General features: G+C 51.4%; 1 protein-coding gene across 1 annotated transcript in view; it reads right to left on the bottom strand.

Annotated features, from left to right (window-relative positions):
* Nucleotides 1–43: 43 nt before the first annotated feature.
* LOC129847961 (protein jagged-1b-like) overlaps nucleotides 44–12168 on the bottom strand; it is a 68250-nt gene continuing 56125 nt past the window's right edge. Inside the window, exons 7-12 of the mRNA XM_055915539.1 lie at nucleotides 10684–10848; nucleotides 7234–7347; nucleotides 4838–4951; nucleotides 4138–4251; nucleotides 2224–2340; nucleotides 44–217 (exon numbers count right to left, since the gene is read on the bottom strand). Of these exons, the coding sequence (XP_055771514.1) occupies nucleotides 186–217; nucleotides 2224–2340; nucleotides 4138–4251; nucleotides 4838–4951; nucleotides 7234–7347; nucleotides 10684–10848 (656 nt within the window). The 3' untranslated portion in view covers nucleotides 44–185. The remainder of the gene's footprint in view (nucleotides 218–2223; nucleotides 2341–4137; nucleotides 4252–4837; nucleotides 4952–7233; nucleotides 7348–10683; nucleotides 10849–12168) is intronic.

The raw sequence follows: 12168 nt of genomic DNA, 5'->3' as shown, positions 1-12168 counted from the left end.
AAACTAACAGCAGTACAGACTGAAGAACAAATCTGGGTTAAGATACTATTCAACATGATTTAAAATACTTTAGCTGGGCTTGAATGAGCGTCGGATAGTACTTGAACCCAGGCACGGTGCAGAGAAGCACCCTGTCATGTTCTGTTCACGCTTGTTTGACTCTATAGAAAATGTTTATCTTCCACTTACCACGGGTGTGGGTTGCAGTCGTTGGTATCTGAGAGAGAGAGAGAGAGAGAGAGAGAGAGAGAGAGAGAGACAGAGAGACAGAGAGACAGAGAGACAGAGAGAGAGAGAGACAGACAGAAAGAGAGAGAGAGAGAGAGAGACAGAGAGACAGAGAGACAGAGAGACAGAGAGACAGAGAGACAGAGAGACAGAGAGACAGAGAGAGAGAGAGAGAGAGAGAGAGAGAGAGAGAGAGATATCGATTGTGTTATTTTTCACACGCATGTGAGCAGAGAGAAGACAACAGCAGAGCGAGAATGTCGGGGCTATCATGTCCCGAGGCGTGTTTTTAGCGTGTTCTTGGCTTGTTTAGCGTGTTCAGCTGTGTGTCCCCCGATGTCTCTGTCTGGGTTATTGACTCAACAGAACAAACAGCGCCTCTCACCCAGCTCACGGGGAACAGCTTCACCCCGCATGTGCGGCAGGTAGTCTGGTGATTCAGAACATTGGGTCAGTAACCGAAAGGTCGCTGGTTCGAATCCCCGAGTCAGCAGTGTGAAAAGATCTGCCGTTCTGCCCTTGAGCAAAGCGGTTAACCCCTAACAAAAACAACTGCTGCCTGGGCGTGGATTAAAGCAGCCCCCTCTCTGATTCAGAGGGTTAAATGCAGAAGACACATTTCGGGTGGAATACATTCAGTTGGACAACAACTGACTGGGTATCCCCTTTCCCCTGCGCCCGTACCCCTCTACCCTCAGACCAGCCTGTACCCCTCTACCCTCAGACCATTGCTCCGTCATTAAGCATTCTGGGAAGTCATGTTATGGAGAGAGAGTGTGTGTGTGTGTCAGCCTGGAGATCACAGGGAAGACAGCAGAAAGGGAGAGATGAAAAAAGGGAGAGTAAAGGAGGGAGAGAGGGGGAGAGTAAAGGAAGAGGGAGAGAGTAAAGGAGAGAGAGAGAGAGAGAGAGTAAAGGAGAGAGAGAGAGTAAAGGAGGGAGAGAGAGAGTAAAGGAGGGAGAGAGAGAGAAAGAGGGAGAGAGTAAAGGAGAGAGAGAGGGAGAGAGTAAAGGAGAGAGAGAGGGAGAGAGTAAAGGAGAGAGAGAGGGAGGGAGAGAGGGAGAGAGTAAAGGAGGGAGAGGGAGAGAGCAGAGGAGGGAGAGAGAGAGAGAGAGTAAAGGAGAGAGAGGGAGAGAGGGAGAGAGAGAGAGAGAGAGTAAAGGAGGGAGAGCAGAGGAGGGAGAGAGGGAGAGAGTAAAGGAGGGAGAGAGGGAGAGAGTAAGAGAGGGAGAGAGTAAAGGAGGGAGTGGGAGAGAGCAGAGGGAGAGGGAGAGAGAGCAGAGGAGTGAGAAAGTAAAGGAGGGAGAGAGGGAGAGAGTAAAGGAGGGAGAGAGGGAGAGGGTAAAGGAGGGAGAGGGAGAGAGTAAAGGAGGGAGAGGGAGAGAGTAAAGGAGGGAAAGGGAGAGAGCAGAGGGAGAGGGAGAGAGAGCAGAGGAGTGAGAGAGTAAAGGAGGGAGAGAGGGAGAGAGTAAAGGAGGGAGAGAGGGAGAGAGTAAAGGAGGGAGAGGGAGAGAGTAAAGGAGGGAGAGAGGGAGAGAGTAAAGGAGGGAAAGGGAGAGAGCAGAGGGAGAGGGAGAGAGAGCAGAGGAGTGAGAGAGTAAAGGAGGGAGAGAGGGAGAGAGTAAAGGAGGGAGAGGGAGAGAGCAGAGGAGGGAGAGAGAGAGAGAGAGCAGAGGGGTGAAGAACTAGTAGACATGTCACAGTTTGGACAGGAATGCACAGAGAGGGAGGGGGGGAGAAAGGGGAGAACATCTGTCTCAACTTTCCTCCTATTAACCTTCCCCTCCTCCTCTCATCTTCCTCTCATGGCCAACAACAGCCTCAAGCGTCCAGCCAGAGAAGGAGGGAAGGACGGAGATAAAAGAAAAGGTACGGGCGAGAGAGAGAGAAAACAGAAGAAAGGTGGTGGTGAACACGGCAGTCCTTACATCAGATGTGACTCCGGTTGTATTTAGACAGCCCATGTATGACTGTGGATAAAAGTGTACACTCACTCTGTTTACAGGTGTCTCCCTCCCAGCCCTCTTTGCAGACGCAGGTGAAGGAGTCTCCGCTGGTCACACAGGTTCCGCCGTACTCACAGGGGTTAGGAAGACAGCTGCTGTTCTTAGCTAGGAGAGGAAAGAGTTTGTTTCAGTTGTCAGACAGGTTCCCCCGTACTCACAGAGTGGTTCCTTCCTCTGAGGGAATCTACTTGTGTGATCTCCAAAACAGATTATCAGAGAGATCAGGCCATTTTAAAGGACAACTCAACACTCACCAGAGACGGGGGAGGAGGGGGAGGGGGAAAGGAGAGAGGGGTGGTGGGACCGCAAGAGAGAATGTCTCTATAACCCCTAGGAACCGTATGTAACAAGCAGTCCACCCAGACTAACTCACCTATATTACAGGTAGCCCCTCCCAACCAGACTAACTCACCTATATTACAGGTAGCCCCCTCCTACCCAGACTAACTCACCTATATTACAGGTAGCCCCTCCCACCCAGACTAACTCACCTATATTACAGGTAGCCCCCTCCTACCCAGACTAACTCACCTATATTACAGGTAGCCCCTCCTACCCAGACTAACTCACCTATATTACAGGTAGCCCCTCCCACCCAGACTAACTCACCTATATTACAGGTAGCCCCCTCCCTCCCACCCAGACTCACCTATATTACAGGTAGCCCCTCCTACCCAGACTAACTCACCTATATTACAGGTAGCCCCCTCCCTCCCACCCAGACTCACCTATATTACAGGTAGCCCCTCCCACCCAGACTCACCTATATTACAGGTAGCCCCTCCTACCCAGACTAACTCACCTATATTACAGGTAGCCCCTCCTACCCAGACTAACTCACCTATATTACAGGTAGCCCCTCCTACCCAGACTAACTCACCTATATTACAGGTAGCCCCTCCTACCCAGACTAACTCACCTATATTACAGGTAGCCCCTCCTACCCAGACTAACTCACCTATATTACAGGTAGCCCCCTCCCTCCCATCCAGACTAACTCACCTATGTAAATGTAAATGTAAATGTATATTACAGGTAGCCCCTCCCTCCCACCCAGACTAACTCACCTATATTACAGGTAGCCCCTCCTACCCAGACTAACTCACCTATATTACAGGTAGCCCCTCCCATCCAGACTAACTCACCTATATTACAGGTAGCCCCTCCTACCCAGACTAACTCACCTATATTACAAGTAGCCCCTCCCATGCAGACTAACTCACCTATATTACAGGTAGCCCCTCCCACCCAGACTAACTCACCTATATTACAGGTAGCCCCTCCTACCCAGACTAACTCACCTATATTACAGGTAGCCCCTCCCATGCAGACTAACTCACCTATATTACAGGTAGCCCCTCCCACCCAGACTAACTCACCTATATTACAGGTAGCCCCTCCTACCCATACTAACTCACCTATATTACAGGTAGCCCCTCCTACCCAGACTAACTCACCTATATTACAGGTAGCCCCTCCCTCCCACCCAGACTAACTCACCTATATTACAGGTAGCCCCCTCCCTCCCATGCAGACTAACTCACCTATATTACAGGTAGCCCCCTCCCTCCCATGCAGACTAACTCACCTATATTACAGGTAGCTCCTCCTACCCAGACTAACTCACCTATATTACAGGTAGCCCCTCCTACCCAGACTAACTCACCTATATTACAGGTAGCCCCCTCCTACCCAGACTAACTCACCTATATTACAGGTAGCCCCTCCTACCCAGACTAACTCACCTATATTACAGGTAGCCCCTCCTACCCAGACTAACTCACCTATATTACAGGTAGCCCCCTCCTACCCAGACTAACTCACCTATATTACAGGTAGCCCCTCCTACCCAGACTAACTCACCTATATTACAGGTAGCCCCTCCTACCCAGACTAACTCACCTATATTACAGGTAGCCCCCTCCCATCCAGGGGAACACTTGCAGTGGAAGGTGTCCCCCTCATCATGACAAGTCCCTCCGTTGTTACAGGTAGCCTCGTCACACTGGCTCTCACCTGGAGACAGAGTTACAGAGTGTTTTCATAACGCACAGCTACCTGTGTCATAACATCCACACCTCAGCACATACCATGAACCTCCACAGGCTCGCTACACTGGTAAATACAACATGAAAGGGAGGGAGCGAGACAGCCTGAGGGAGGGAGGGAGGGAGGGAGAGAGAGCCTGAGGGAGGGAGGGAGGGAGGGAGGGAGGAGGGAGGGAGGGAGGGAGGGAGGAGGGAGGGAGGGAGGGAGGGAGAGAGAGAGAGAGAGAGAGACTGAGGGAGGGAGGGAGGGAGGGAGAGAGAGAGAGACTGAGGGAGGGAGAGAGAGAGGGAGGGAGAGAGCGAGATAGAGAGAGATAGAGAGAGAGAGAGAGAGAGAGAGAGAGAGAGAGAGAGAGAGAGAGAGAGAGAGAGAGAGAGAGAGGGGGGGGGAGGGAGAGGGAGGGAGGGAGGGAGAGAGAGAGATAGAGAGAGAGCGAGAGAGAGAGCGAGATAGAGAGCGAGAGAGCGAGAGAGAGAGAGAGCGAGAGAGCGAGAGAGGGGGGAGGGAGAGGGAGGGAGCGAGAGAGACAGAGAGAGAGGAGAGGTGTTCTTACGGGAGTGGCAGGTCTTCCCCTTCCAGCCGTTCATACACTCACAGAAGAAATCAGTCACCAAGTCTCGACATGTTCCTCCATTATGACATGGATTAGTGCTGCAGTCATCTATATCTGGAGGAGAGGAGGAGGGAGGAGAGGAGAGGAGAGGAGGGAGGAGGAGAGGAGAGGGGGGAGGAGGAGAGGAGAGGAGGGAGGAGGAGGAGGAGAGAGGAGAGGGGAGGAGAGGGGAGAGGGGGGAGGAGAGAGGAGAGGAGGGAGGAGGAGGAGAGGAGAGGGGGGAGGAGGAGAGGGGGGGGGAGGAGAGAGGAGGGAGGAGGAGGAGAGGGGGGGGGGGGGGAGAGGGGGGGGGGAGAGAGGAGGAGGGAGGAGGAGGAGAGGGGGGGGGGGAGAGGGGGGAGGAGAGAGGAGAGGAGGAGGAGGAGAGGAGGAGGGAGGAGGAGGAGAGGGGGGGAGAGAGGAGAGGAGAGAAGGGGGAGGAGAGAGAAGAGAAGGGGGAGGAGAGAGGATGAGAGAGAGAGGAGGGAGGAGGAGGAGAGGAGGGAGGAGGAGGAGGAGAGGAGAGGGGGGAGGAGGAGAGAGGAGAGGAGGGAGGAGAGGAGAGAAGGGGGAGGAGAGAGCAGGAGAGAGAGAGTCAAACTTGTCTCAGGTTAAATTACTACCTTTACATAATGGTCATGATTACATGTAGCTACCTACTTAGTGAAACATATTTCATGCATTTATACGTGTCAAAGATGATGGGTAGGAATGTAGACTCTAGGAAGACTGGCGGTCGCTAAGGCATCAGCTAAAGAGGATCCAAATAAAGGCTGGTCGAGAGGCGGCGCTGCCGGGGGGCTGGTCTAGGGGCGGCGCTGCCTAGGGGCTGGTCGAGAGGCGGCGCTGCCGGGGGGCTGGTCTAGGGGCGGCGCTGCCGGGGGGCTGGTCTAGGGGCGGCGCTGCCAGGGGGCTGGTCTAGGGGCGGCGCTGCCAGGGGGCTGGTCTAGAGGCGGCGCTGCCAGGGGGCTGGTCTAGGGGCGGCGCTGCCAGGGGGCTGGACTAGGGGCGGCGCTGCCGGGAGGCTGGACTAGGGACGGCGCTGCCAGGGGGCTGGTCTAGGGGCGGCGCTGCCTAGGGGCTGGTCGAGAGGCGGCGCTGCCTAGGGGCTGGTCTAGGGGCGGCGCTGCCGGGGGGCTGGTCTAGAGGCGGCGCTGCCAGGGGGCTGGTCTAGGGGCGGCGCTGCCAGGGGGCTGGTCGAGAGGCGGCGCTGCCGGGGGGCTGGTCTAGGGGCGGCGCTGCCTAGGGGCTGGTCTAGGGGCGGCGCTGCCAGGGGGCTGGTCTAGAGGCGGCGCTGCCAGGGGGCTGGTCTAGGGGCGGCGCTGCCAGGGGGCTGGTCGAGAGGCGGTGCTGCCTAGGGGCTGGTCTAGGGGCGGCGCTGCCAGGGGGCTGGTCGAGAGGCGGCGCTGCCTAGGGGCTGGTCTAGGGGCGGCGCTGCCAGGGGGCTGGTCGAGAGGCGGCGCTGCCTAGGGGCTGGTCTAGGGGCGGTGCTGCCGGGGGGCTGGTCTAGGGGCGGCGCTGCCGGGGGGCTGGTCTAGGGGCGGCGCTGCCAGGGGGCTGGTCTAGGGGCGGCACTGCCAGGGGGCTGGTCTAGGGGCGGCGCTGCCGGGGGGCTGGTCTAGGGGCGGCGCTGCCGGGGGGCTGGTCTAGGGGCGGCGCTGCCAGGGGGCTGGTCGAGAGGCGGCGCTGCCTAGGGGGCTGGTCTAGGGGCGGCGCTGCCGGGGGGCTGGTCTAGGGGCGGCGCTGCCGGGGGGCTGGTCTAGGGGCGGAGCTGCCAGGGGGCTGGTCTAGGGGCGGCGCTGCCGGGGGGCTGGTCTAGGGGCGGCGCTGCCGGGGGGCTGGTCTAGGGGCGGCGCTGCCAGGGGGCTGGTCTAGGGGCGGCGCTGCCAGGGGGCTGGTCTAGGGGCGGAGCTGCCAGGGGGCTGGTCTAGGGGCGGCGCTGCCGGGGGGCTGGTCTAGGGGCGGCGCTGCCTAGGGGCTGGTCTAGAGGCAGCGCTGCCGGGGGGCTGGTCTAGAGGCGGCGCTGCCAGGGGGCTGGACTAGGGGCGGCGCTGCCTAGGGGCTGGTCTAGGGGCGGCGCTGCCGGGGGGCTGGTCTAGGGGCGGCGCTGCCTAGGGGCTGGACTAGGGGCGGCGCTGCCTAGGGGCTGGACTAGGGGCGGCGCTGCCTAGGGGCTGGTCTAGGGGCGGCGCTGCCGGGGGGCTGGTCTAGGGGCGGCGCTGCCGGGGGGCTGGACTAGGGGCGGCGCTGCCGGGGGGCTGGAGGCAGCTGTCCGATTCCCAGTCCGCCCCTCGTAGTTCTCAACATGTAGAATTCTCAATAGAATATTCAATATTTTTTAAATAATAAATACTTACTGATCTCACAGTGGTCCCCCTCCCAGCCGTCTCCACAGATACACTGGTAGACACTGACTTTATCAATACAGGTTCCTCCATTACCACACGGGTTGCTCTCACAATCATTAATATCTGAGATGGAGGGGCAAGAGAGAGGGGGCGGAGAGGGGGGTGGGCGAGAGAGAGGGGGGGGCGAGAGAGAGGGGTGGGCGAGAGAAAGAGAGAGGAGGGAGAGAAAGAGAGAGGGAGAGAAAGAGAGAGGGAGAGAAAGAGAGAGGGGAGAGAGAAAGAGAGAGGGGAGAGAGAAAGAGAGAGGGAGAGAAAGAGAGAGGGGAGAGGGGAGCAAGAGAGAAATCATTACAAACTACAGCAAGGTAGGTTTAAATGTAAATGGATAATGTACCAAACAGGGAAAAACACAAACTCCAGGAAGATAATTCTCTGTGTGTTGGGCTTTAGTTTGATGTGAGGAATGCGGTTGGTGTGTGAACTCGGGTGTGTTCTGCGCCAAGGTCGCAGTGTTTGTGGACAGTTTAGAGGGACACTGGGTACTGCTGATAGCTGCCTGCCAGTGGTGCTTTGAAGGACAGCATGGCTGGTTTGGGATCAGGGTCTCTTTGCTTTAGCGAGATATGTCATGCCTATACATCAGTATGTCTGCTATATGTCATGTCTAAGTCAGTTTGTCTGCTATATGTCATGTCTAAGTCAGTATGTCTGCTATATGTCATGTCTATATGTCAGTATGTCTGCTATATGTCATGTCTAAGTCAGTATGTCTGCTATATGTCATGTCTATACATCAGTATGTCTGCTATATGTCATGTCTATACGTCAGTATGTCTGCTATATGTCATGTCTAAGTCAGCATGTCTGCTATATGTCATGCCTATACATCAGTATGTCTGCTATATGTCATATCTATACATCAGTATGTCTGCTATATGTCATGCCTATACATCAGTATGTCTGCTATATGTCATGCCTATACATCAGTATGTCTGCTATATGTCATGTCTAAGTCAGTATGTCTGCTATATGTCATGTCTATACATCAGTATGTCTGCTTTACGTCATGTCTATACGTCAGTATGTCTGCTATATGTCATGTCTAAGTCAGTATGTCTGCTATATGTCATGTCTATATGTCAGTATGTCTGCTATATGTCATGTCTATACATCAGTATGTCTGCTATATGTCATGTCTAAGTCAGTATGACTGCTATGTCATGTCTAAGTCAGTATGTCTGCTATATGTCATGTCTAAGTCAGTATGTCTGCTATACGTCATGTCTAAGTCAGTATGTCTGCCATACGTCATGTCTATACGTCAGTATGTCATGTCTATACATCAGTATGTCTGCTATATGTCATGTCTAAGTCAGTATGTCATGTCTATACGCCAGTATGTCTGCTATATGGCATGTCAGTATGTCTGCTATATGTCATGTCTAAGTCAGTACGTCTGCTATATGTCATGTCTAAGTCAGTATGTCATGTCTATACGTCAATATGTCTGCTATATGTCATGTCTATACGCCAGTATGTCTGCCATACGCCATGTCTATACGTCAGTATGTCTGCTATAAGTCATGTCTATATGTCAGTATGTCTGCTATAAGTCATGTCTATACGTCAGTATGTCTGCTATAAGTCATGTCTAAGTCCGTAAGTCATGTCTAGGTCAGCATGTCTGCTATATGTCATGTCTATACGTCAGTATGTCTGCTATAAGTCATGTCTATATGTCAGTATGTCTGCTATAAGTCATGTCTCAGTCAGTATGTCTGCTATAAGTCATGTCTAAGTCAGCATGTCTGCTATAAGTTATGTCTATACGTCAGTATGTCTAGGTCAGTATGTCTGCTATAAGTCATGTCTAGGTCAGTATGTCTGCTATAAGTCATGTCTAGGTCAGTATGTCTGCTATAAGTCATGTCTAAGTCAGTATGTCTGCAATAAGTCATGTCTCAGTCAGCATGTCTGCTATAAGTCATGTCTCAGTCAGCATGTCTGCTATAAGTCATGTCTCAGTCAGCATGTCTGCTATTAGTCATGTCTCAGTCAGTATGTCTGCTATAAGTCATGTCTAAGTCAGTATGTCTGCTATAAGTCATGTCTCAGTCAGCATGTCTGCTATAAGTCATGTCTAGGTCAGTATGTCTGCTATAAGTCATGTCTAAGTCAGTATGTCTGCTATAAGTCATGTCTCAGTCAGCATGTCTGCTATAAGTCATGTCTCAGTCAGCATGTCTGCTATAAGTCATGTCTCAGTCAGTATGTCTGATAAAAGTCATGTCTCAGTCAGTATGTCTGCTATAAGTCATGTCTAGGTCAGCATGTCTGCTATAAGTCATGTCTAAGTCAGTATAAGTCAGTATGTCTGCTATAAGTCATGTCTAAGTCAGTATGTCTGCTATAAGTCATGTCTAGGTCAGTATGTCTGCTATAAGTCATGTCTCAGTCAGTATGTCTGCTATAAGTCATGTCTAAGTCAGTATGTCTGCTATAAGTCATGTCTCAGTCAGCATGTCTGCTATAAGTCATGTCTAGGTCAGTATGTCTGCTATAAGTCATGTCTCAGTCAGTATGTCTGCTATAAGTCATGTCTAGGTCAGTATGTCTGCTATAAGTCATGTCTAAGTCAGCATGTCTGCTATAAGTCATGTCTAGTTCAGTATGTCTGCTATAAGTCATGTCTAGGTCAGTATGTCTGCTATAAGTCATGTCTCAGTCAGTATGTCTGCTATAAGTCATGTCTAAGTCAGTATGTCTGCTATAAGTCATGTCTAGTTCACTATGTCTGCTATAAGTCATGTCTCAGTCAGTATGTCTGCTATAAGTCATGTCTAGGTCAGCATGTCTCCTATAAGTCATGTCTAAGTCAGCATGTCTGCTATAGGTCATGTCTAAGTCAGTAAAAGTCAGTATGTCTGCTATAAGTCATGTCTAAGTCAGTATGTCTGCTATAAGTCATGTCTATACGTCAGTATGTCTGCTATAAGTCATGTCTAAGTCAGTATGTCTGCTATAAGTCATGTCTCAGTCAGTATGTCTGCTATAAGTCATGTCTATACGTCAGTACGTCTGCTATAAGTCATGTCTAAGTCAGTATGTCTGCTATAAGTCATGTCTCGGTCAGTATGTCTGCTATAAGTCATGTCTAGGTCAGTATGTCTGCTATAAGTCATGTCTCAGTCAGTATGTCTGCTATAAGTCATGTCTCAGTCAGTATGTCTGCTATAAGTCATGTCTAGGTCAGCATGTCTGCTATAAGTCATGTCTAGGTCAGCATGTCTGCTATAAGTCATGTCTCAGTCAGCATGTCTGCTATAAGTCATGTCTAAGTCAGTATGTCTGCTATAAGTCATGTCTCAGTCAGTATGTCTGCTATAAGTCATGTCTAAGTCAGTATGTCTGCTATAAGTCATGTCTCAGTCAGTATGTCTGCTATAAGTCATGTCTTACTCTCGTGACAGTATGTTCCTCTGAAGCCCTCCTGACAGTCACAGCTGAACTGTCCTCCGGCCTGGCTCCGACAGCGTCCGTGAGGACCACACACGTTGGAGGAGATGTACCGCTCCCCGCCAGGGGTACTGTTGGACCCCACGGCAACCGTGCAGCTGTCAATCACTGTGGAGGCAAGAAAGAGAGAGAGAGTTATTTTTCACATGCATGTGAGCAGAGATGACTGACGACAGGAAGCATCTTTGGGTATCAGAAAAGCGCTGTATAAATCCTATGATGGCAACCCACTACAGAACATATAGACCTGAACCCAGGCCTCATACATAAAGCAACTCAGGGTGTCCTCTTATTCATTATGATAACTCAGGGTAGTTCTGGTACCATTGTGATAACTCAGGGTAGTTCTGGTACCGATATGATAACTCAGGGTAGTTCTGGTACCATTGTGATAACTCAGGGTAGTTCTGGTACCATTGTGATAACTCAGGGTAGTTCTGGTACCAATGTGATAACTCAGGGTAGTTCTGGTACCATTATGATAACTCAGGGTAGTTCTGGTACCATTGTGATAACTCAGGGTAGTTCTGGTACCAATGTGATAACTCAGGGTAGTTCTGGTACCATTATGATAACTCAGGGTAGTTCTGGTACCATTGTGATAACTCAGGGTAGTTCTGGTACCATTGTGATAACTCAGGGTAGTTCTGGTACCATTGTGATAACTCAGGGTAGTTCTGGTACCAATGTGATAACTCAGGGTAGTTCTGGTACCATTGTGATAACTCAGGGTAGTTCTGGTACCAAGGTGATAACTCAGGGTAGTTCTGGTACCATTGTGATAACTCAGGGTAGTTCTGGTACCAATGTCCTCTTATTCATTATGATAACTCAGGGTAGTTCTGGTACCAATGTGATAACTCAGGGTAGTTCTGGTACCATTGTGATAACTCAGGGTAGTTCTGGTACCATTATGATAACTCAGGGTAGTTCTGGTACCATTATGATAACTCAGGGTAGTTCTGGTACCATTGTGATAACTCAGGGTAGTTCTGGTACCAATGTGATAACTCAGGGTAGTTCTGGTACCATTGTGATAACTCAGGGTAGTTCTGGTACCATTGTGATAACTCAGGGTAGTTCTGGTACCATTATGATAACTCAGGGTAGTTCTGGTACCATTGTGATAACTCAGGGTAGTTCTGGTACCATTATGATAACGCAGGATAGTTCTGGTACCAATGTGATAACTCAGGGTAGTTCTGGTACCATTGTGATAACTCAGGGTAGTTCTGGTACCATTGTGATAACTCAGGGTAGTTCTGGTACCAATGTCCTCTTCTTCATTATGAACTAAACTGATAAACTGATTTGAGATCAGCACTCTGAGAGTGGCTTCATGAATACAGACCCGGGTTTACATTCCGGTTAAACACACAGACACACGTTGCTGACGGAGCGATCAATTCTTCTCAGGAAGTGTAAACA

Source organism: Salvelinus fontinalis, unplaced genomic scaffold (genome assembly GCF_029448725.1).
Source record: "Salvelinus fontinalis isolate EN_2023a unplaced genomic scaffold, ASM2944872v1 scaffold_0978, whole genome shotgun sequence".
In the NCBI taxonomy this organism is placed as follows: Eukaryota; Metazoa; Chordata; class Actinopteri; order Salmoniformes; family Salmonidae; genus Salvelinus; species Salvelinus fontinalis.
Note: the sequence above shows the minus strand (reverse complement) of the source record. Positions and strands in the feature narration are given on the sequence as shown.